Here is a 24514-nt window from a genome sequence, read left to right as displayed (position 1 = left end):
AAAGTAGGGAAAGGTATTATGTATATGCAATTGGCGTCCGTATAACTCTAGTGCAATTTAGAACGTGCTCCTTAATAATTATCTGCAAAGGGAAGCGCCCAACGAGTGCATGTATGTACCGTTACGATCAAGCCAAATTGACGAAGCTCGCATTTTATTGCGGGCATTTTCGCCACTATGCACGAAGTCACCGTGAATCCCTCATCGTCTTAACACACGACATACATTACACATATGACGCACTCTTTGAGCATACCTACAATAAATGCCTCTACACCGAAATGACCAGTATAACGAAGCGATAAGTGCGTACCCATTCAATTGTTAGCGCTGTGGTGCGCGTCTTTTACATGTAGTGAATTTTGCAACGAACCATTTAGGAGGCCCCAAGCGCTTAGTTATAAATGGCTTCGACATTATGCATTAAGACAAGGGTAGATTACAATAAGAAAAAAGAATAACTGATCGGTGCGGGACTAACCCGGAAGGTAATGGCCGTAAACTTAAACTCGGGAAGCAGGACACGTTCCGCGGGAAACGAGAAGAAGCGAGGGTGAGGCGATGAGCCGATTACGCACATAATACGCTCAGAAGGGACGCTCAGAAGGGACGTAGACATGGCAACGAGCGACGTTCCGCCCAAGGCGAGCCTCGAAATAATCGACAGAGTGACGAAGCTGACACATGTGGGAAGCAAAGCGAGCACTTCTAATAAGGTGGAAATGCCAAAGACATAATTGGACGTTGCGCAAGCGCATAGCACAATTAGACAGAGACATCGAACAGCACGCACTCCAGGTATGCAGGGCAGAGTGGAAAGGAATACACGTGCAACGGCCTCGAGAGGCAGGTGACCGGTGTGAGCGCTTGGCGTCTTTTTAGACACCTATTAGATCCGGAGGAAACTCAGGCCGCGCAAGGCCACAAGACTCGTAGGATAGTAAGAGATTAGGAAGGCGATAACTTCCTCGACGCAATACGTGACCGTTATTTTAAGAAGGCCGAAAGCATCTAGAACGCCGAATACGAAGGCGTCGCAAACGAGAAACTGGACGCGGAATTTAGCGAAGCATAACTTCCGATAGTCCTGTTCGCACGAAACGCCCGCGTCCGGCCCGGACCCCGTTACCAACAAGACTATCCGTAACCTAGATGACAAGTTAATCTCCCGACTCGCGACCTACGTCAACAAGTGCTGGTGAGGGGGCTCCCTTCACGAAGCGCTGAAACCAGCCCGCGTCATCATGATTCCTAAGCCATGCAATAAAGTTTCACCCGATAATCAACGACCGATTTCGCTCCCATCTTGCGTCGGCAAAGTCATGGAACATGCAGTTCTCACTCGCGTGACCGACTTTCTCGAAGACTGCGACACGTTCCCACACACCATGCCATGACTCTGCCGCGATCCCTTGCACAAGAGGTATTGCTTGAGCTAAAACACTATATCGTAGACGAGACTACCAGCTTCACTAAGGCAATACTCGACCTTGATATTAAAAATGCCTTCCAGACCATAAAACACGAAGCAATTTTAAAAACAGTAAAAACATTCGGACTAGGACTTAAGAACGTGCAATTACGTTTGAGATTTTTCTTGCGGGCACCGTCGTTGGCGACGAGTAATCGCCGGAATTCGAGACGGGGCCGTCCGGCACGCCGCAAGGCTCCGTCATATCACCATTACTCTTTAATTTAGTTCTACTCGGCATACCCGCAAAATTAACAGAAATAGAAGGATTGCATCACAGATTCTGCGCGGACGACTTCACCCTCCAGCTTTTCGGGGAGGATGTGATGGTCACGCCGACCGAATGCTACAGGTGGGAATAAATGTGGTCCAGTATTTGTTGCAAGGAACGGGCCTCGAGTTCTTGGTGACCAAGTGCGTACTTTTATTCTACAAACCCACGAGCAGAGGTCGTAAAACCCTGCGCGACGAGGAACTGGAATACTCCAAAATTCGCATAATATTAGCGTACGGAATTCCCATTCGCACGCAGACAAAATTAGAATGCTGGAGTTACACCTTAAGGCAAATGGCCATAACGGAGAGATGGTGCGAATACTCCGTCGTTCCGACTCTTGTGTGGCATCATGAATAGACGCAGCGGTATGCACGAACACCGCGCGATCCGTCTCGTGCAGGCGTGCGCGATAAGCCACATCATCTATGTTGCCCCTTACCTGAAGTGCATAGGGTCGGAAAAAAACAAGTTCGAGTGCATGATACGAAAGGCTTTCAAGTGGGCGGTCGCCATTCCACTCAACGTGAGCGCCGACATGTTTCTAGAGCTCGGACTTCACAACTCACTTGACGAGTTAATTGAGGCGCACGACGTTGCGCAATACGAACGACTAACCAATTCAAAAACAGGTTGACGCATCCTCGAGTCACTCGGCATCCCATACCACACTCCGCATGAAGAAAAGACGGTGGTTCTGGCCTCGTTCCGCGACCGCCTGATCATCCCGCCGCTTCCCTCTCGCCGCCCACCGGCTCGTACGTCTCCAGTAAGTCGTCGACGTCGGCTGCACCAGTGCCGCAAAAGGTTTCTGGGTTATGCTGTGCGTTAGTGCGACAGTCGACGCAGTCGACGCCATCGTTGCTAAACTAGGCACCGTCTCCTGCGACATCGCTGAACAACCGAACAGGCGACCACTGCGAAGCTCCGTCCTGAGTCGTTACCCCGCACTTCCATCAAATGTTATACAGAGGAAACAGGATGCTTAAATGTATGTACAACTATTTAGACGGGAAAAGTTAGTCGTAATTACGCAGGCTGGTGCAAATACCACAGCTGTAGATGCAGATGTAGATACTTGTGGCCTACTCGCAGGTACGCACTCTGGGGGATTGGCCAAGAAGCGAGTGGTTTATAATGAAGTGTAAAATAAGCAAAAAGTTTATAATAGGTAAGCTATAATTGAAAGGTAGAAATTGTAGAGCCTGCACGATTTTATGAAACTATAAATTCTACCATGAACACTAAGCAAAAGATAATTCAAGCTCTATTTTGGTGAAAGAAAAGGAGGCTGTAAATGTTTGTATTCAGAGTTTATATCTCACTGATTCTAAAACAAAATTTTGGATGGCAGCGCTAACCTTCCTATCGCTATGCCCAAGTTTAGAGGCACCGAAAGAAAGCCCATTTTAAACAGTTATGTTTAATCTAAGGGTGGTGTTTCTAGGGTTCGCTTCTTTAAGCTAATGAACCGTCGACAAGAAAAAAAAGGTGTTCTATCGTTTCATGTTACGTACATGCATGACAAATTGGTGATGGTTCCCAACTAGTCGTGTAGCAATAAAGATATAGAGAAGGTATGCGACAGCGAAGCCAAATAATAGTTACCTAAATTTTTATAGATTGGCAAAGAGTGATTTTCCAAAGGTACAATAAATGTTTAAAATCTCATCAATTTGCTATAAATGACAGAGAATTCTCGCATCATCAATTGCCTCCGAAATCTGGCAGCTATATTCAAGGCTGATGTAGGGAGAATGGCTGGGCCAGCTAGCCACGCTTTCGCCAATGAACCAACCCTTTATTTTAGAAATAGGCCTGTATGGCCAGGTACACAGACTAAACGGATATTAGTTAAGTGTTGAGCTACTAAAAATTTAAACACTCGCAGAATCCGAAATTCCTTAGGTGCTGTGAGTCAATTACACAGGGACAAAGAATCAATAACAATGATTACATAATCTGTTGTTGGGCTTAATTTACGACGAAGGGTCTGCAGAACTGCTGAACTGCTCAAAGATCTGCACGAAATATTGGTAGAAAGTTTGGATGCCGCAGGGAAAATGGCGAATCGAGAATACGGCTGAATATACCAATACCACACTTGTTGCGGTTCTGGTTGGCATCAGTTATTATGTATACATTGTTTGTGATTTTAATAAAGGAGCGTGTAAAATAGCACTTAACATTTCGTAAGACGGGTGTTTTACGTTACCTGGAAAAATATGGTAAAATTGTATGTGAAGAGAATTTGCCCGTCATAAAAGGACTTTACCTCTCTGATCCTAGCGTTGAACGTGTAGAGAAGAGTCCCTCAGAGAAAGTGTGAGAAATGAGCACCTGTTCTCGTTTAGCGCGCCACGAATAAAATTTATCCAAGCTTCGAGAACTGATAAGTACCGTTGCAATTTTTAATAAAGTGTTTGAATATCCTTTGCCGATGAGAAGAATGCAATGTCATCCGCATGCGCGTGTGTGTGCACGTCCTCTTGGGATGGAATGGAGTTCAGTAAAATATTGAACAAACCGGAGACAGCACTGAACCCTTTGGAACTCCTTTTGCCTGTCCATATGTGCTCGATGAAAAGCCGTTCTGTAAGCAGTAAAATTTTCTGCCACTTAAAAATTGCGCAATCAATGGTGGAACTTAAGTTCTCGCAACAGGTGTATTAATACCTCGTGTTCGACGCTATCGTATGCTTTGGTGACACGAAGCGTAAGCAATGCCGCACACTGACGTTGGCATGGTGCAAAACTTTATGCGACTTTCCAGGTTTGCGCCTGCCGTATGGAGCACCCCGGCCTGAATCCAATTTGACATGGACTAAGAAGCTTTGTTCTAATAATAATATTCATAACGCGATCATGTAGGGCTCTTTCGATCAACTTTACAAAATTTGATGTAAGAAATTGTTGGTGTAATGTGGTCTAAGGTACAACCTTCTCGCGGTTTTTACGTGACAATATAATTCAATCTTCCATTCTGGTGGAATGCAAGCACCTCTGACTGAATAACTTATGGTGTTTACTAGATCGTCTTGGTACTCCTCATGAAAAATTTTAAGATGGCCGAGGTACTCCATCAGGGAGTGGAGCCGCAGACGAAATTTTCGGTAAGACATAACACAATTCATCCGCATATATCTCTTTAATATCTTCATCAATACGGGAAATCACTGTAGCGGGACTAATATGAGAAGAAAAGCGATGCTCCAACCCTTTGGTTATAACTTCCGATGACTCTATCATGTCGTGTGGTGATAGAACCCTAGATTCGACGTTTACCGGCGACGGAATCATTTTCTTGTATCTTAGAAAGCCGAATAGCAGTCGTTTATTATTGGGTTTGGCAAGAAAATCAAAATTCTTTATGCCGTATTCGTCTTTTTCTTATGATACAGCACGTTTGACTGCAGCTGTAATAAATTTATAGTCTGAACAATTTTTGGGAAATTGTTTATGTAACGATTTCTTCAAGGCGGGTTCTCTTCTTCTATTATCCCGCAAGCAGTCATCATTCCACCAGCGCGAAGAGCATTTATGTTTAACTGAGTGAACCTGAAATTCAACTTCTCTATGGAAGTCCTCTAAACGCGAACAAATGTTTATTGCTTTTTGTGAAGAACTCGCTTCAGATAAGGTAGTTAATGATGATCGCAAATTACTTTGTAATTTGCTGTAACTACTGTATGTCACGCATAAGGCACTCAGAATGTTACCCAAAATCAAGAAAGGGGCTGACAGATGGAATAGCACACTGTGGTATAAAGTTTGTAAACAGGGATAAGGTTCCCCAGAAAGGCTGGCCAACGTTTCAATAGGAGGACTTATCTTCGTCAAAGGCGGCCTCGTCATCTTCGGCATGTTAGTTTTAAAGGTTTAGGACAGTGACGTCGCGTGCGGGTGTTGTCACTGGCGGCTGGTTTTGAAGGGAGAGACTTCAGAGGTAATGAGCGCTGTCGTCCGAAGTCGGTGAGCTTCCTTCCCAAGACGAGGGGACAAGAACGGGAAGGTGGGAGCGTGGGGTGAAAAGAAAAGAAAGAAAAGCAGAAAAAAAGAACAAGAAAGAGAAAAAAATTCAAGAAAGACGCGGGCCAGGGGGTGCGTTGGCGATACGATTGGTTAGGAAGCATTCAGGGATGTCGTTCGCGGCATGTTCTTGTGGCATTAGAAGAGCCGGTCAGGTGGTCAGTGCGTGAGTCACACTAAAGAAAAAAAAACAAAAAAAAAACATGAGTTGTAAGAGTGACTTGAGTAGCGTAGCAGCAATACGTCTCGAAGTATTCAAGATGGCGACCAGGAGTCTGCGGTGCTATGTATGAGGTGACTGAAAGGCAGCGGCATGGTCTTTCAAGGGGCATTGCCCGAGTCGCTCAACGTAGGAGTCGTTACGGTGGCATCCAGAAATGGCGATACCCTGGGCATATTGGCTTCGGAATGTGTTCGTCAGGGTGTTTCAAAAAATATATAAAATAAAGTGAAAAGAGAGGAGAGAGAACCGAAACCGGAATAAGAAATAGGAGGGTGACGTGCGCAGAAGCGGGCAGCGGCAAGTGCACATGGGAGAAGGGGGTAGTACAGTTCATATAAACGTAAAAACTTCAAATAATATATTAAATCGAGTAGTAGGCAACAAAAAATTTCGAAATGGAAGCGTAGGTTAGGTTAAGAATTAACGTTAGCTGGTGGCATAATGTGTTTTGTGCCTTGGTTGATGATGTGAGAACTTTAGATTTTAAGTTACCGCTTTTGAAGATTCTAAGTTGCCACGTGCCAAATTAATTCCCGTCGGGTGTAGGCAATTAAAATTGTGTATGAGGTATGATTCCGTATATTTCCTTTCGCGAGGGGAATGAAAATTTGTTTGTAGTATATAGAGCCTTGCTTTGTCAAATATATGACCATGTTCATTAATGTGGCTGGCTACTGCTTTAGGTAAGTTGTGTTTTGTGTCCGCACGGTCGCCGGTGAGTCTTGTATGAATTTGTTGTCCTGTCTCACCTGTGTACTGTTAGCTACAAGCGGCGCATTCTAGACAGTAGACTACGTTGCTTGATGTGCAGGTGAAAACCGAAGTTACCCTGTATGCCTATTTCGACGCTCTACTTTTTACTGTAGTAGTAGATTGAATATGTTTGCATATAGAGCACCTGGGGCGGCCACAGGGACTGGTTCCCAACTTCCTCTTTGTCTTTACTTTGGCGGGCACAGGAACGTCTTAAAAATTAGTGTTCCGTCTTTAGGCTACTCAGAGAGGGTTAGGAAAAGTCTTGTTAAGTTTCTGGTTGCTGTTGAGAATTGGGTAGTATTTACTGAGGATCTTATTCACGTTTCGGAGTACGTTTGAGAATGTAGTAGTAAGAAGAGGCGCTCTTGTTCTTATGATCTTCGGGCGGGGCTTGAGTTTGGTTGCAGCCGTGTAGGCTGTGTGGAGGTCACTGTATGGGTAGTTCCTGTTTGATAGGGCTTCTTTGAGGGGATCGAGTCTATCTATGTAGTCTTGGTTTTAAACGCCAATGCGACGTAGTCGTGTGGCTTGGCCTTTAAAGATACCTTGTTTGCAATGTCTCCGATGGTGGCTGGTATATTCTAGGTACTGTTGTTTGTCGAAACGTTTCCTATACAGCGTTGTCGTTAGCTCCCTATTGCAATGTAGTGAAATGCGATGTAGTCTTGTGGCTTGGCCTTTAAAGATGCCTGGTTTGCAATGTCTGGGATGGTGGCAGCCACTTTAATGAACATAGTAAATTGAAAATAGCGTACAGCTTTGTAGAAGGCACGCGGGTCCCAGCGATTACTCTGGAACATTCGACAACTGATGTATAAAAGCGGACGCACTTGGCCCGCTGATCAGATTTTCGACGATCGCCGACCGTGCTCGCCGCTATCGTTGTGCTTAAAGTTTAGCCTGTTTTTGTGGGCACAGGTTCGCCCAATAAAAGTTAGTTTTGTCTTTCGTAGTATGGCTACTGTGTTCTTCAACGTCACCACCACATGACAATATATTTGACAAAGCAAGGCTCTATATTGGCCTCGAGCTCCACCACTGGAAAAGCTGGCGCCACCGTCGGCGTGACGTGCTATTAGGGATCACGTGGACATAGCGGCCGCGTCCGCTGCTTCGGACGCGCCGAAGCGAGCTGAAAACGAGAGTCTAAATTCCCTCGTACGCTGTGGTCCTCATTTAGTGGCGAGATATTCCCGCTTCGAGTGTCTCCTCTACAACGCTTGAAAGCACTACAATAGGTAGTGGCTGCCTTTGAAGTCGCGCAACATGGTAGGCTACTGCTCGGTGCCACAGTGCCGGACGTACGCAACGGAGCCCGGTGTCAGCCTTATTCACACGTAGCCGCAGGACAAGAAGCTGCGTGAAGCTTGGCTCGCGAATCCAAAAACGGGCAAAGAGTCATCGGCTACAGCTCGGGTATGCAGCAAGCACAGACGCGAGGAAGATTTCTGCTACAGCGCCGGGTCTGCGGTGTTCGGAAAACGCGCACTGAGACGCTCGCCCGAGCCCGCTGCCCGACTAATGTCATGACGATTTGGTCTATGAACTTGATGATGGTATAGATATTGGGAAGTTCACTGGAGTGTAAAGGGAGCGGTATGAAGCACATTAAAGAAAGCATGGCATATGGTCATGTTTGTGTTATGAATTAATGCACTGGACTACGAAAAAGAAGCAGCGGGATATCGCATGCTGAGAACACCGATAGAAATACAGTGCGACGCAACTCGAGAAATAATATTCAAACGTCCAAGAATTAAGAAGAAAAAAAAGATTGAATCGTCGCGACGGCACATCCCAGTGCCCGTAGGCGTCGAAGTCTCTACAATGAAATTCTTTTTTAACAACTCTGATAGCGCCCACGCAACAATGGTTGCTTGTATACTGTCAAATGCTCATATTCTGCGGCCTAAAGCTCATGGCACGGTGCGAAAACGCGCACGCGGCGAAATCGAAACAATGCGCGCACAAGCGTGCAGACGCGCAGTCGGTTGCTGCGAATCTGTGCGATCGCTGTATTGAGGCTTCATTCTATTACGCTCCATTTAGTTATACAAAGACTATAAAAACACATTTCATATAGTTTGCTCTCAACGTTTACCTACCTTTCAGGCAAGAAGCCGCTTCGGGAGACTGCATCGCGGCGACCGCGCGCAGTGGCGTTCTGTATACGGATTCGGTAAAGCGATAGCGTCTGTAAAGGATTCTGTGCTTTCAGTTTGCCCAAGATTATTATTTAGGCAGTAAAATACTTATCTCGCTTCGAAAGTACTTACAGAAATGTCCGGGAGAGCTCGCGCGTGGTGTTTTCAGTCAGCGCTGACAGCAAAACCTACGAGGAGCGCGCCGCGTGATCCCTCATACTACGCCAGCAAGGCGCTTCCGATAGATGGCGACTCCGTAACTCCTCGCCGCCAATACTACAAAGAAATTTCCGTTCCCCTCGCGAAGGAAATATACGGAATCATACCTCATACGCAAGTTTAATTGCCTACACCTGACGGCAATTAATATGGCACATGGCAACTTAGAATCTTTAAAAGCGGTAACCTAAATTTGAAATTGTCATATCATCAACCAAGACACAAAAGATATTATGCCAACAGCTAACCTTAATTCTTAACCTCACCTACTCTTCCATTTCGAAAATTTTTTCCTCCCTACTACTCAATTTATTATCCTCTTTCAGGTTTTTACGTTTATATTATTACGATATCATCGAGCGATGCTCAAGGGACGAGCCGCCGCGAGAACCACGACGAAGTGGGTTTGTGCCCTTGGCGCGAGCCAGTGTCGGCCTGTTGGTCTGGCTCCAGTGCAAATAGCCTGTATATAGCCTCTTTTATCTTTGTCCACACGTAACATTCTGGTGGAGGTCAGCGATCCCCGTCCTCACCACGCAACTCCGGAGTGGTCGGTACATCGAGCTTGTCACCATGCCTCCCGATGACGAGACCGCTTCTGCAACGGCGTCGGCTTGTCCGATTGCTCCAATCATCACCGTTGCCCAACATCGCCACCCTGGTGTGTTCTCTGGCCTGTAGGGAGAGGACGTTGAAGAAGGGATCAAGCTCTATGAACACGCCAGTGCTATTAACAGGTGGGACCCAACAATAATGCTCGCCAATGTCATCTTTTTTCTCGGCGGCTCCCCACGCGTGTGGCACCAAATGCATGACGACGAGATAACCAGTTGGGACAGTTTCAAAGAAAATGCCAGGGAACTGTTCGGCGACCACATTGGGCGCAAGGCTGCCGCGAGAAAGGCTCTTGCATCTTTTGTTCAGACATCTACAGAGCCGTACGTTTCATATATCCTCGACGTTTTGGCTCTATGCCGCAAAGCTGACGATACCATGTCTGAAGCAGATAAAGTGTCGCATGTGCTAAAAGGCATCGCAGACGATGCCTTCAATTTACTTGTTCTCGGCCACGTCTCGACTAACGACGCCATCATCAAAGAATGCCGTCGCCTTGAACAAGCTACGAGTCGCCGTATCACACATCTCATCACGCGGCTACCCAGCACTTCTGCTACGTCGACATGTGAGGGTAGACCGCGTCAGACCACCCCCTGTAACAACTTAACCCGCATTGTTCGCCGCGAGCTCGAGGCCGCCTGTGTGCCAGCTTTCTCCGCGACGCCTCCCGATGCACCAGCAACCACGATTGCGATGATTCCGGCCATCGTCAGACCGAAATTTGAGATCATGGGTCTCAACTTCGTGTGTTCATCGTCTCCACCCACCGTTATCTAGCTCTCTAGCAGCCCTCCTCGTGCCCGGCCGTCCTTTTCAGCCACATCTCGCCGCAACCCGTCCAAATGGCGTACCCTGATGACAGGCGGATCTGCTTCCACTGCTGTCGCATCGGCCACGTCGCCGCTCGTCACTGCCGCAACCGATGGCCACCACCTCCTCGTACATACACCACCGCTTATTTTTGCCCCTTTCTACCTTCTGTTCCCTATGCCACCCGCCATGAACCCATTACCGCTGATGCTCCTGCCCCGAACCTTCGATACAGCCGCTCACCCTCACCTCGACGCCATCAGTCTCGTTCGCCCCAACCCCGTCGCTTCTTTCCGTCGCCTATCGCCTCCCGGATCCAGCCAGAAAACTAGGGACTGCAGCTTCTGGAGGTGAAGCTGCCTTGTCCACACTGCCCTCAAATCGTCTGTTCACGTCACACACGAACCAAAACCTACTTGACGTTGACATTGATGGCTATCCTGTCACGGCACTCATCGATACAGGTGCACATCTTTCTATTATGAGTGCTGCCTTCCGACGCCGACTGAACAAGCTCCTCACGCCAGCGTCGTCACGCGTCCTCCGCGTTGCCGATGGCGCTACTGTGCCTATCATTAGCATGTGTACGGCACGTGTTAGCATCGCCGGTCGCCACACTCCTGTCCTCTTCACCGTGATTGCTCATTGCCCCCACGACCTCATTCTCGGACTCGATTTTCTATCCGCGCAGTCTGCTCTTATTTACTGCTCTGCCAGTACCCTTCGCCTTGAGTTACCGATTCTCGCAGAACCTTCTGACGCACCCCGGTGCCGCCTACGCTTCACCGGCTTTATTCGCCTGCCACCGAAATCAATAGCCTATACTGAACTCTTGTATTCCCCAGCAGTCCCTGATGGCGAGTACCTCGTCACTCCTCTGCCCGACATTCCACTACAGTATGACGTTACCATGCCTCACAGTATACTTACTATTATGGCGAACCGCACTTTCATGCCTATCTTTAACTTTGGATTGGCAAAGCAAATTCTACCGCAAGGTATGCCTTGACAACGTTGGTGGTCTCGGCGACCATCACGTGGCAACTTTATCGACCGATGCTTCTTGCGAGCTTAGCAGGCCCATCGTGCCAGCTTCGGCCGCCGATCCCTAGATACAGAAAATGGTTGCGACGGACCTGTCTTCTACACAGGTTGGAGACCTTTACCAGGTATTATCGTCCTACAGAGATATTTTCGACTTCGACGATCGGATTTTAGGCCAGACATTCGCGGTCAAGCATCGGATTCTTACTGGCGATGCTACTCCTATTCACCGACGACCGTGTCGAGTTTCTGCGTCGGCTCGCCGAGTAATTCAAAGTGAAGGGAAGAAAATGCTAGTTAAAAATCGTTGAGCCTTCTTCGAGTCTCCGGGCGTCACGTGTTGGTTAACAAGAAGGAGGCCACGTGGCGCTTCTGTGTAGACTACCGTCATCTGAGGAAAATTACTAAGAAGGACGTCTACTCGCTCCCACGTATAGACAACGCCCTTGACTGCCTCCACGGTTCCAGCTATTTCTCTTCTATTGATCTTCGTTCTGGATGCTGGCAGATTGCTCTTGATGATATTGTCACGTGGTAGTGACGGTGATGAAGGCAGCAAAACTTTGATTAACGAAACTAGCGCTTTATTGGGCGAACTTCAAAAGCAGGCTACACTCAAAGAACGATAGCGGCGAATACACTCGGCGATCGTCTAAAATCTGATCAGCGGGTCAAACGCGTCTGCTTTTATACATCAGTCGTCGAATGTTCCAAAGTAATCGCTGGCACCCGCCTGCCTTCCACAAAGTTCCGCATTATTCGCGTTGCGCTCACATGCAATCAGATTACAGAAGGTTCGGTCACAGACAGCGGGTGGAACCATCGATAACATTCCAGAAACTTCCGATACATGCTGGCGCGCCCTGGGCTGTGCGATAACATTTGTTAGGCGGTGAAACGTGTCGTCCGATAAAAACAAGTACACGTGTCAACATCCCACTCTTAAAAAGCATCAACCCGACGCTACAAACAAACGAGAGTAATAAAGAAAAGCACTGCTAGCAAAGAAAACAACAAAATAAGGAAGTTCTTCAGCGTCCGTAAAAGGGTTTAAGGCGCACCACGCGAACCACTTCGGATCGTGCGCGGCGCCGCTGTGAATGCGAAATGCCGTCTGGCACGACCTCATAGTCCAGTGCGCCAATAGGTCGGAATACCGTGTAGGGTCCGAAATAGCGTAGCAATAGTTACTCACTCAGTCCTCGTCGGCGTATGGGGGTCCAAACCCAAACACGGTCACCGGGCTGGTGCTCGACATAGCGTCGTCGGAGGTTGTAGTGTCGGCTGTCGGTACGCTGCTGGTTCTTGATCCGTAGGCGCGGGAGCTGTCGGGCTTCTTCGGCGCTCTGGAGATAGGTAGCGACGTCAACATTCTCTTCGTCAGTGGCGTGCGGCAGCATGGCGTCGAGCGTCGTCGTCGGGTTCCTGCCGTAAACCAACTTGAATGGCATGATCTGTGTTGCTTCTTGCACCGCCGTGTTCTAAGCGTAGGTTCAAGTTCAAGTTCAAGTTTATTCTTCTTCTAGTACAGACTTCTTCTAGTATAGGACCGCGTACCACGTCTTGTGCTCGACGTCGACGTACATTGCTAGCTTGTCGGCGAGGGTCTTGTTCAGGCGCTCCGTGAGACCATTGGTTTGCGGATGCTAGGCAGTTGTCCTCCTGTGGCTTGTCTGGCTGTATTGCACAAGGCCTTGGGTGATCTCTGCTGTAAAAGCCGTTCGTCTGTCGGTGATGAGGACTTCTGGGGCACCATGTCGCAGCAGGACGTTCTCGACGAAAAATTTCGCCACTTCGGTTGCGCTGTGTTTTGGTAGAGCTTTAGTTTCAGCGAAGCGGGTGACATAGACTGTTGCCACGACGATCCACTTATTCCCAGATGTTGACATCAGAAACGGCCCCAACAAATCCATCCCAATCTGCTGGAATGTTCGGCGAGGAGGTTCGATTAGCTGTAGTAAACCTGCTGGTCTTGTCGGTGGTGTCTTGCGTCGCTGACAGCCTCGGCATGTCTTGACCTAACGGGCGACGTTGGCGGTCAGACGCGGCTAGTAATACCTTTCCTGTACATTTGGCAGCGTCCGGGAGAATCCGAGGTGCCCAGCGGTTGGAACGTCGTGTAGGGCGTGCAGTACTTCTGGACGCAGCGCTGACGGTACAACAAGAAGGTCGCAGGCGCGGACTGGAGTTCTTCTTCACGAGCAGATTGTTTTGTAGCGTGAACGAAGACAACCCGCGCTTAAATGCCCTAGGGACAGCGTCGGTGTGCCCTTCCAAATACCCGACGAGGCCTTTTGGCTCCTAGTCTGCTCGTTGCTGTTTAGTGAAGTCTTTCGCGCCTAATATTCCAAGAAAGGCGTCGGCGTCGTCGTCGTCCTCATCGTCTTGCGGCGGGGGATTGATGGGTGCGCGTGATAAGCAGTCGGCGTCAGAGTGTTTTCTTCCGGACTTGTGTATTATGGTGACGTCATATTCTTGCAGTCTGAGGCTCCACCGCGTCAGCCGTCCTGAAGGGTCCGTTTAGTTAGCTAGCCAACACAATGCGTGATGGTCGCTGACGACTTTGAAAGGCCTGCCACAGCGGTAAGGGCGGAATTTTTGCTGTAGCCCAAATGATGGCGAGGCATTCCTTTACAGTCCTAGAATAATTGTATTCCGCTTTTGACAGCGACCGGCTAGCATAAGTTATCATCCGTTCAGTCTATCTTTCCTCTGGACTAGGACGGCAGCGAGGCCTAAGATACTGGCGTCAGTGTGGATTTTGGTATCGGCGTCCTCGTCGAAGTGTGCAAGTACCGGTAGCGACTGCATGCGTCGTTTGAGTTCTTAAATGCGTCGCCCTGCGGCATTTCCAACTTGAACTCGACAGCACATTTGGTTAGATGTGTTAGCGGCTCCGCGATGCGTGAGAAGTCCTTGACAAAGCGCCTTTATTAGGCACATATGCCAAGGAATCTGCGCACTGCCTTCGTGCCGATAGGCTGTGGGAACTTTGCGATGGCAGCTGTCTTCTGCGGGTCGGGGCGGACTCCAGACTGGCTGATGACGTGGCCTAGGAATAGAAGCTCATCGTAAGCGAAGCGGCCCTTTTCCGGCTTCAGAGTGAGCCCTGATGACTTGATGGCCTCTAATACTGTCGCAAGCCGCCTAAGCTGATCGTGGAAATTTCCGGCGAAGACAAAGACGTCATCCAAATAAACAAGACACGTCTGCCACTTCAATCCTGCCAACATCGTGTCCATGACGCGCTGAAATGTTGCAGGCGCCGAGCACACTCCGAATGGCATGACCTTGAACTCGTAGAGGCCGTCTGGCGTGATGAAGGCGGTCTTTTCGCGATCTCTCTCGTCGACTTCTATTTGCCAGTAGCCAGACTTGAGGTCCATCGATGAGAAGTATTTAGCGTTGCTGAGCCGATCCAATGCGTCGTCTATCCGTATAAGGGGAACATGTCCTTCGTGATCTTCTTCAGTCGACGATAATCGACGCAGAAGCGTAAGGTTCCGTCCTTTTTCTTGACCAGCACTACAGGAGATGCCCACGGGCTTTTCGACGGCTGGATGATGTCGTCGTGCAGCATTTCGTTGACTTGTTGTCTAATAGCTTCACTTTCTCGCGTCGAAACTCGGTAAGGGCTCTGGCGTAATGGTCGAGCGCACTCTTCGGTTGTTATTACTCATAGGAAGACTTGGATTCACGTCGAAGTCTGGTTCAGGGACTATGCTCATCGGGGGAGATGTGGCCGAATCCGAGAGGACAAAGGCCATTGCTGGTTTCCACAGTTTCCTAGTTGTACGCGATTGTTGTGCCCTTATTGATGTGCTTGAACTCTTGGCTGAAGTTTGTTAGCATAACTTTCGCTTTCCTGCGTGGAATCGAGCGATGCCCCTTGAGACGCAAATTTCACGGTCCAGCAGTAGAGGTTGGTCGCCCGCGATGCCGCCTTCTACGTCAGCGGGTGTTTCGGTGCCGACGGAAATAATTATGCTAGAGCGCGGCGAGATGCTCACTTGATACTAGAGCACACTCAAGGCGTGGTGACTACGAGAGCTCTCGGCGGTATCTTTTGATCTTCCGACAGCGTTATCGATTTTGCCTTCAGGTCTATGATTGCGCCGTGTTGGTTCAGGAAGTCCATGCCGAGAATGACGTCTCGTGAACACTGTTGGAGGATAACGAAGGTGGCAGGGTAAGTCCGGTCATGAACGGTAATTCTCACCGTGCAAATTCCAGTCGGTGTAATGAGGTGTCCTGCAGCGGTTCTAATTACTTGAACACGTGTTATATTCTCAAATAATGCAGTACATGGCTAGCAACCAGATTCTTTTCGCGAACCAGCATAGTTTTCAAGGAGGCTTGTGATGTGAATCCCAGCTTCTTGAACTAACTGCAGACATTCACCTTAACCTTCACGAACTTACACAAACTGGCGCCCTATTTATAGATTTTGCTAAAGGCTTTGACCCTGTGGCTCATAACCGCCTCATATATAACATGAAGCTAATTAATGTTTACGAAAAGGTAATAAACTGGGTTAAAGAATATTTAAGTAACAGACGATAAGCCGTCGTAATTAATAATGTCTGTTCGTCATTTCAACCTGTTCAGTCTGGTGTGCTTCAAAGTTCCGTTTTAGGACCCCCCACACTATATTTAATTTATATAAATGATATTCATCAGGGTATAGACTCGTAAATCCGGTTATATGCCGATGACGGCATTCTGTGTCGGTCATTAAAATGTAAGGCTGACTGTGATAAACTACAAAATGACCTGAACAGGTTTGAAAGATGCTGCTCAGGCTGCCAAATGAGCGTAAATACCTCAAAAGCTAAGCTTATGAAATTTACTACTTGCAGTGAAATTACGAAAAACACACACTTTCTTAACTGCGAGGCTCTAAAAACTGCAGAATCATTTAATTATTTAGGTGTTCATCTTTGTCCGACTTTGTCTTCGCATAATCATGTGGGTTGTATTGTTTCCGCTGCATACAAATCTCTTCGCTTCATTCATCGAACGCTTCATCAGCTATTAGTGATACCGAGCTTCTTGCTTATACCAGTGTACTTCGTTCAAAGCTTGAGTATGCCTTATTTATATGGAACCCGCACCAAACACATCTTAGTAACAAATTAGACTCGTTTCAGAACAAGGCAGCGCGATTTAGTACAGGTAACTATTCACAACATTCAAGCATCACAAAAAGAAAACATGACCTTGAACTCATCCCCTTGCAGACTAGAAGATAGCTCGGTTAACTTTCTTCCATCAGCTTTTTCATCACCCAAACATCTCCTCTCAGGCACATATCTTACCAGCCAAAAAGAAATTCCCACGAATTGATCACGAAATTGAGGTCCAACAACCATTTTCACGTACTAAACTTTTGCAGTTTTCAAGTCAGCACTTAGCCATTTCGGAATGGAATAATCCCAAGTAATATAGCCGAAATAACTGACCATGTTATATTCAAACATGCACTTAATGAAACATACGGAAATTAGAAACATTAACACTTCTTCCTGCATTTCTTCAGATGTCAGCGGATGTAAGATTATTGTTTGTATAATGTAATAATTACTGGCGTATGATGTTGTCGATAAGAAATGATGTAAAGGTTGCATAGCATCTACGAACTCATATAAGGATATTCGACTTACATGCATGTTGCCTTATACTTTTGTATATCAGTTGTTCTCACCCCCCCCCCCCCTATGTAATGCCCAAGCTGAGCCTTTAGGGTAAATAAATAAAAAAAAATTGAACATGCAACAGCCCAATCCAGATTTTCATCCACCTGCACTACGGCCGAATCTCCAGCACTTACGGCATTGTAGGGATCGTGAAGCCAGAGGTTCAACCATAAAGACAAGACGCCATGCCTTGATTTCTGATGGGCACAATGTGCAACTAAACATTGCTATAAGCAATGCACTGGGAACCCTTATAATATCCACAACGTGATTACAGCTGTAAATTGCTACAACTCCGGCCTTGGCTAGCTTCTGGTTTTAGTTGAGGTTCAAGTCCGCGCACAAGTCCCTTGGTGCATGACAAATGTTGTGGTATAAACGAACTCAGCGGGTCATAGGAAAATGACGAGCGCTTCAGTAGATCAGCCTCACAAGCCTGGTCTGACGACCCGCACAGTATGCTACCGCAACTGAACTGCCGGACATCGTTGAAATTCTGGTAGTGAGGAGTCACAGCATGAAGTTGCTGTTGGATTGTTTTGGGGTTATTTAATCTAACTAAGCCATTACACAAGGGTACCAGCGTGACGGGAATGCTGCTATAGCCACTGCGGAGAAAGGTTTCTTGTGGTAATTCAGGTTTGAGAGAGGCTGTGCAGGCGTAATGGCCCTGCCCAGGAGAGTTCCTGGACATCACTGCGGCCTCTGATGTATCATTGGAAATAAAACTGATTGTAGCTCAAATTGGTATGAAATTAAAACAGCAACCAAAATTAACTATATACTACTGGATACTTTACCAATCCGGGCAGAGAACGGAAAAAAAAGAACAGAAACTGGCAGCCAAGCGAAGTGTCAACACTGTAGATCCAGATGCGCTCAGACCGGCGCATCCAGTAGATAGTCTACCACTTCCTCTTCGTCTCATTGTTGCGCGCACGGTCCTGTCCAAATGCAGCGTAACGATATTGTCGAATCATTAAACTGGGTTGCCATGGCTCTAGACACCTTGGAATCTCATTGTTGCAGTTTAAGCAAGATAATTTATTATATAACCATTTCAACCACGTTTGGAACTCTTCAAGGCCATGTCCCGCGCTGAATTATTTCTTATGTGTGTTTCAATCAACACAATTATCTACCCACATTTGGTGACATGCTGTGTCGTCACTTTATTGCCGCTATTGTTACGCTGCGTAGACACGATAGCCCTTCAACTGCTTCCAGTTTCCAAGCTCATCAGCTCAGCAGACACCCAATTGTGAACTTCATTACATCTGTGAAATAACTGATATCAGAAATATAATTGAGCATTTCTTATAACAAGAAGATTCTATTCAACTTTCATGTTTAGTTTGTTTAAAAATGAGGAAGAGTTCTACATTTGAAAGCGATATTTCGCGATAATTGGTATTTGATATGATTCTAGCATTTCGCTATTGTAACTAGCCTGCCAAAGTAGGTGATCAATAATATCAGCACACTCAAGGAATATGCATAGAAAAATAGCTATGCACAGCAGAACCGTAATATTTGTTGTCGCGTGACTGCTGCCGTTAAGGGGTCCGACCAGTTGCGTTGAGCTCGTGACTCAAATTATGTGTTTTGACTTAGGGATAGCTACAGCGTAAATTGATGTGAACCTTGTGCTCAAAAGCAGGATGTCGAGCAGAAGTATCGTCTCGCTGTAGACACTATACTGCAAATACTGTTGGGAACCGCAATTCATTTAGGTAAGACTTATTACGTGCCATCGCATTTACATGTCTCTACTGTCTTCCGCCAAGGCAAAATGAAATGAAATAGCAAAAACTACAATAGTGAGGTATTTACAGTTCAGCAAATATGCTACTTACACTAATTTTTTAAATCTTTATGACACCACATACACCGCAACGTTAACTTAGATATCAAACTATGCAGAAACGACAGACAACTTGTAATCTTCGCTAAACGAAGCGTTCTTGGAACGGTGAATGAATGCTATACAGGTTCATTTCTTGCGTGCCATGGTCTTTTTGTAATTCAATGCATCATATAATAACGCGTACTGTTTGTGTTTATGCATGGTACAGCGGACGCTCTTAATATACTGCAATGCTCATGCTTGCGCACTAGACCGTTAATGCGCTGTGCTTAAGTGCAAACAGCAGTCCGTACCGTTGCATGTAGTCAGACATGCATGCTCAAATGCTACGACGCCGAAGGCGACGCGTGATGTCTGAGGAAGAATCGTGAGGAGAAGTATAACACAGATTACAGCGGAGACACATACTTAAATAAAATTAGGGCTCCCATAAACGGAATGTAACAGTGGCACATTCCTAGTCGCAGATAATTAGCGGCAGAAGAACTGGGTAAGCCAAACATAAAGCAAAATACTGGAAAATGAAGGAAGCCATTTAAAATCGGGTGGTATGGCATTAATTCACGTGTGTACTTTAGAGGTACCTAAGAGCGTACATTAAACTTACAGTTACAGTGCAGTACTATAGCGTTAAAATACAAAAATAGCTGCGGTCGCTGGCAACATAAGTCCTGAACTTTTCTGTCAGTGGTATTTAGGCTTCAGAAAGAGCCTACGAAGAACAATCAACATCCCATTGGAGCTATTTTGAACGTTGTTAGTGACCGCGTCACAACGTGAAATAATGTCGTCGTTCCTTTTATGAGACCATAAAGGAATGTTGATGGCAGTGATGCATACTTTTCTCTTTATCGTTGTTACGTAGTGGGACCATGAAATGCTTTACATGGGACGGCATTATCATGTTGGCTTGAAATGAGGTAAGGCCAGTCACTCATGCGACCAGGTTCCGGGCGGGAAGAGCAAGACGACGAAGGTTTCTGACTAATTTGCGAGTATTATATGCTCATTCAAGACTGGCTACTTGTTTATACATTCTTTATATTCGCCTGCAGCCCGCCTTTTTACCTGTTTGGCGATATTTTCCGTCATCGAGTGCCACCTAGAATTTTTTCCATTGCTCGAAGTCTTTATCGCAATATTCTGGGACAACTTTTGCGTAGCGAGGTCATGTGGACGGGACAAGAGCGTCTTGTAGGTTCTTTTGAAATTTTGCCTAGCAATTGTTATTGGCGGCGTACACTGTCCGCTCTCAAGGTGTATATAGCAGTACACATAATGGGTGCGTTCCAATTCTGGTCAGCATCGGAGAAAGTCTCTGGCGACAGCTGAAGAGACGGCCGAGACAGCTTCTAGGCCAAGTTTCGCATTTGGAACCCTGTGGAAGACGCCTCTGCGACGTGACGGCACCTCACGGCGACAAAAAAAAGTTGAGAAAAGCACACATTATTTCTGTCTTTTAAGTATTTATGCCTACGAACCCATTAAAAACACAATGTGAGTTACATTAAGGGCATAGAGAAGCGAGGCTACGTTTTCGTGGTGGGCGTAGACCACATCCCCGTCGACTTTCCAAGAGTCCTGCTCAGCCACCATCGTGTTTAGACAGGAAATTAGCCTGCATCGCTTTTGACTTCGTTGCGGCCTTAGCGAAACTGTCTGCTTTGATGTCTTCTAGAGAATTAGAATGAGACTTGAGATGGCTGCTGCCAGTGGTGTATCAATTAGAGAAGCTATACTGTTCTATACCATTGAAAGCTGAGGGTAAATTGTTTTATGGTTGAAATAGTGGCATCTCAAATTTTTGCATATTATATCACATTCCAGGTGCATTTAACAGAAAGTACTTATTCTCTCTTAACTGGTTTTGGGGTTTCTAGGTTAGCCTGCCTTCTTCCTTCTCTTTTGTGCTGATACAGATCAACAGCCTTCAGAAGACACTGGGCCTGCCACTAGCATAACTACTTTTCTCTTTCTTCCATGTTACTCCCGTCAGAAAGCGGAGTCAGCTTTTCTGGCCCTACCTTTCATATTTACATATATTGTAGTCAGAATCAATAAAAAGCAAGACATTAAATATATATACATTCCAGTTACATCACATAGTTTGGAATTTTTTTTATTTTGGTGATTTTCCTGTCTCGGACATTTCCTAAATAAAAGGCTGTCTATGGAAGAAGAACACTGCAGTGTCTTGAAATGAAAGCTGCATTTATTACATGCACATTTACTACAGCTTCTAAGACGCGCCATTGGTTCCATGAAAAGCAAGTACACCAGCAATGTGAATTAGGAGAGAATGCGAGTTATTTAATATGGTTTTTACAATACAAATTGCGTAGTCCCTTGGGAAAGCAAAATAAGCCTTGATACCTTAGTTCTACACAAAGACTTCACCTAGACGAATACTTGGTTTGAGGAGTGCTTGCGGAGTTCTAGGGCCACTGCTTGGCTTGTACAAGCCGGATTGTGGACAAGCTTTTGGGTTGAAAAAACCCAAACGTAGACTTCTTGTAGATAGGTTGGCTACCTGGGCATTGCACGTTCTATGAGTGTGTATGTGTTCGAAGTGAGCAGACGCGTTGATGTGATTTATTGAAGGTATCAGTGCAACATGGTGCAGAAGTTGGCCATGCAGAACCGTATTGCACGATCACTTTGTTTGTTCGCGCTTTGTCGCATTAGAGGCGATTTCAGTGCTCACTCAGAGTCAAGCGAGAGTACCTAAAACTCTTGATTTTAGATGATGAGGAACTTTGCCACGGCTTTATTTGGATTGCTGTCAGTGTTCCACAGTTTCCCCGAAACGCAAGCCATGAACTACCAGAAAAGTTACGTGCAGTGCGAGGTGATCTAAGCTTCACCGCCTGAGCGCGCCCTTAAAATATGTCGACTCATTAAGGTTTACTGCGGTGCGCGTATTAGCGCGTTTCTACAGGGATCGCTTGAGTGAGGACCTGGGGCGCTTCTTTGTGCGTGATACTGGCTAGATGCCGCGTACGTAGCGACAATCCTCTAGCTCATACGATTGTGTGCACTAGGTCGCTTACTAAACACGCACTTTGCATATTTGCCGGTACACTTCGTGCTATTGTCTTTCTCCTCAGGGCCACGCTGTGGATTGCGCAGGCAATGCGCGATAGCGGCGCCTAGGCGCTCAGCTTGGAGAGCCTACGCCGTCGACTTTGGTCTATAGGCAACAAATATCGCCGGCGCATTTCTGTTATTAAAAGCGTGTTGTAACCTTCCAGCGGCACTACGGGTCAACGCTGCACAAGCTGTGCTTTAGAGTAGTTAAGGTCGTCGTGTTATGTCTTTGAGAAATTATTTATAGTTAGCTGCTGGGGTGGCAACAGGTGCCCTCAGTTTACTGGATACGCCGTCACTCGACCTTCAGCGGCCGGAGCAGGTTGAGTACCAGTGGTGCCAGCATCCCGGAGGGCAGAAAATGATGCGGCGGCCGATAAGAGACAAGGCCTTACGCGATTGCGTTGGCGGCGATAAGTCATACGGCCACGTCGCTCAGTGGCTGTGTTCTTTGCTGAAGCAGCCACTACGCCTCCCGTGTAACTACTGTGCTACACATATATAGTCGCTTTTTGTAGTGTTAATCAACAGCCGGATCTGTGCCCTTGATGCCTCGACTTGTTTAATGTTTAATTAGTTTGCTGCTACGCCATTGGCTACAAATATTCAGTTTTGATTTCTAGATGCCAAGTCCACACAAAGAAGTTGCGCTTTTAAACTCAGGGTCATATCACGCTTCACAACGTCATCCTATACTGCACGCGTATTTATAACACAAGTTCAACTGCTGGTAAAAAAAATGGCTGGCCGATCAAACCATATCTGTAAGAAAAATGTTTTTAGGTCCACCATTGTGTATTGTAAAGACAGATATTACCTTTGTATTCAATGTCAGTAATATTGATTAATTACACGTCCTTTCGCCTGAAAAACGTTGTCTTGAAAGCCATTCATTTCGGGTGATCAGTAAACATTTCATGGCTTAAGTACATAAGTGCATGAGTTGGGCGAAGGTTTGAGTTTGTAAAGAGTGAAGCCATTACGATATAAAAGTCTGGCAAGCTTAGTTTAACAGTAATCTAAGCTGAACAACATACATCACTCAGCGTAGCAGCCGAAGAAATCCAATATAAACTTGCAGTCAGCTTTTGCGTGTACTGTGTGATCATTGTAATGTCTAATTTTTCTCCTGTATTTCAGGACTGCGGCAGTTTCATCACCAGCTGTGAGGATGAAGCAGCTTCATAGCCGGACATCCTACTACTTCCAGAAGTTTCCCTTTTCAATACCAACGGCCTCGTTATGACCTTATCTAGAGTTTATTATTTTTTACGCTGTAGCTTTTATGTGCAATGGCTAGTTTAGCGGTCTCACTTAGAGTGATTGCTGTGACACCTGCTCCATGGGTCCGAACATGTACAGGGTATCTCACGTAACCTTAGCAAAACCTTAAACATATGCCAATGCCACGTAGCTGGTTTCATTCCAGAACCAAGGTAATGTTGTTAGCCGTCACTTGGAGATACTCAGATTTCTTGCATTTAACCTAACTAGGCGATTAAAATAATAAAAATTAATAAAAATATGCATCCGGTTCGCTTCTGTCACACTATTGTCGTTATTATCTATCACATTATTACTGCAAAAACGTGCTCTCTACTATTGCACGGTTAAAAACACAGTTGAAATACATCATTTGTCTTCACCTTCGCATTCATAGAAACCTAGAGAGGAATTATTAAACATTTGTTTTGCTTCTCTGGCCTTCATTTTAGGTCGCTCTGAAGCTTGCCAATCTGGTTTAGAAACAGCAAAATAGAGACCTTCAAAGGTTTACATGCAGCTTGAGCAAATTGTGCCATATTTTGGACAAGCCGAAGAGGTGGCAGTGTCTGTAGTGGTGGTCTTTATAAATGAATGTTTCTTGTGTGATGCATTATGCTTAGAACCTATTGGATCAGGTTATCATTATAGCAAGGCCTTTGTGTTCCACGTGTATGTCATTTGTAGCGTGTTCGAAGAACCGCACTTTTTAAAAGAGTTGAGCATTCTCTAAGTCCACAAGCTGCCAGCTGCCAGCTGAACGTAGTATTGGCCGCCGTAGAAGGCCGCCAGCTGAACGTAGTATTGGTCCATTTGCATACATATAAAGTAGCATTAGGACAAATGGGAAAAGACAAGTGATAACGCAATACAGCTGTAGAATTAATCTCAGCATAGTCTAGGATCGAAGAAGAAGCGCCTCCTTCCAGGAGGGAGCCCGGGCTCACGAGCACGTGCAGCCAGGGGCTACCTGAACGGCAAAGAATAAAAATAATGCCTAATGCTTTGAACCT

General features: G+C 46.4%; 1 protein-coding gene and 1 long non-coding RNA gene across 3 annotated transcripts in view; one reads left to right on the top strand and one right to left on the bottom strand.

Moving 5' to 3' along the window:
* Window positions 1–2172: 2172 nt before the first annotated feature.
* On the top strand, window positions 2173–23775 carry LOC142576400 (uncharacterized). The gene is made up of 2 exons (XR_012826838.1): window positions 2173–2514; window positions 23379–23775. It is a non-coding gene; the product is annotated as an uncharacterized LOC142576400 (long non-coding RNA).
* Window positions 4879–24514, bottom strand: part of LOC142576399 (monocarboxylate transporter 12-like) — a 67686-nt gene continuing 48050 nt past the window's right edge. Inside the window, exons 8-9 of one of the 2 annotated variants that reach the window (XM_075686519.1) lie at window positions 9650–9791; window positions 4879–5950 (exon numbers count right to left, since the gene is read on the bottom strand). In XM_075686519.1, the coding sequence (XP_075542634.1) occupies window positions 5879–5950; window positions 9650–9791 (214 nt within the window). In that variant the 3' untranslated portion in view covers window positions 4879–5878. Of the gene's footprint in view, window positions 5951–9649; window positions 9792–24514 lie in introns of those variants that run through there. The other variant, XM_075686520.1, reaches the window with a different exon arrangement.

This window comes from Dermacentor variabilis, chromosome 3, assembly GCF_050947875.1.
Source record: "Dermacentor variabilis isolate Ectoservices chromosome 3, ASM5094787v1, whole genome shotgun sequence".
NCBI classification, from domain to species: domain Eukaryota; kingdom Metazoa; phylum Arthropoda; class Arachnida; order Ixodida; family Ixodidae; genus Dermacentor; species Dermacentor variabilis.
This window is presented reverse-complemented; position numbering and strand designations above follow the sequence as displayed.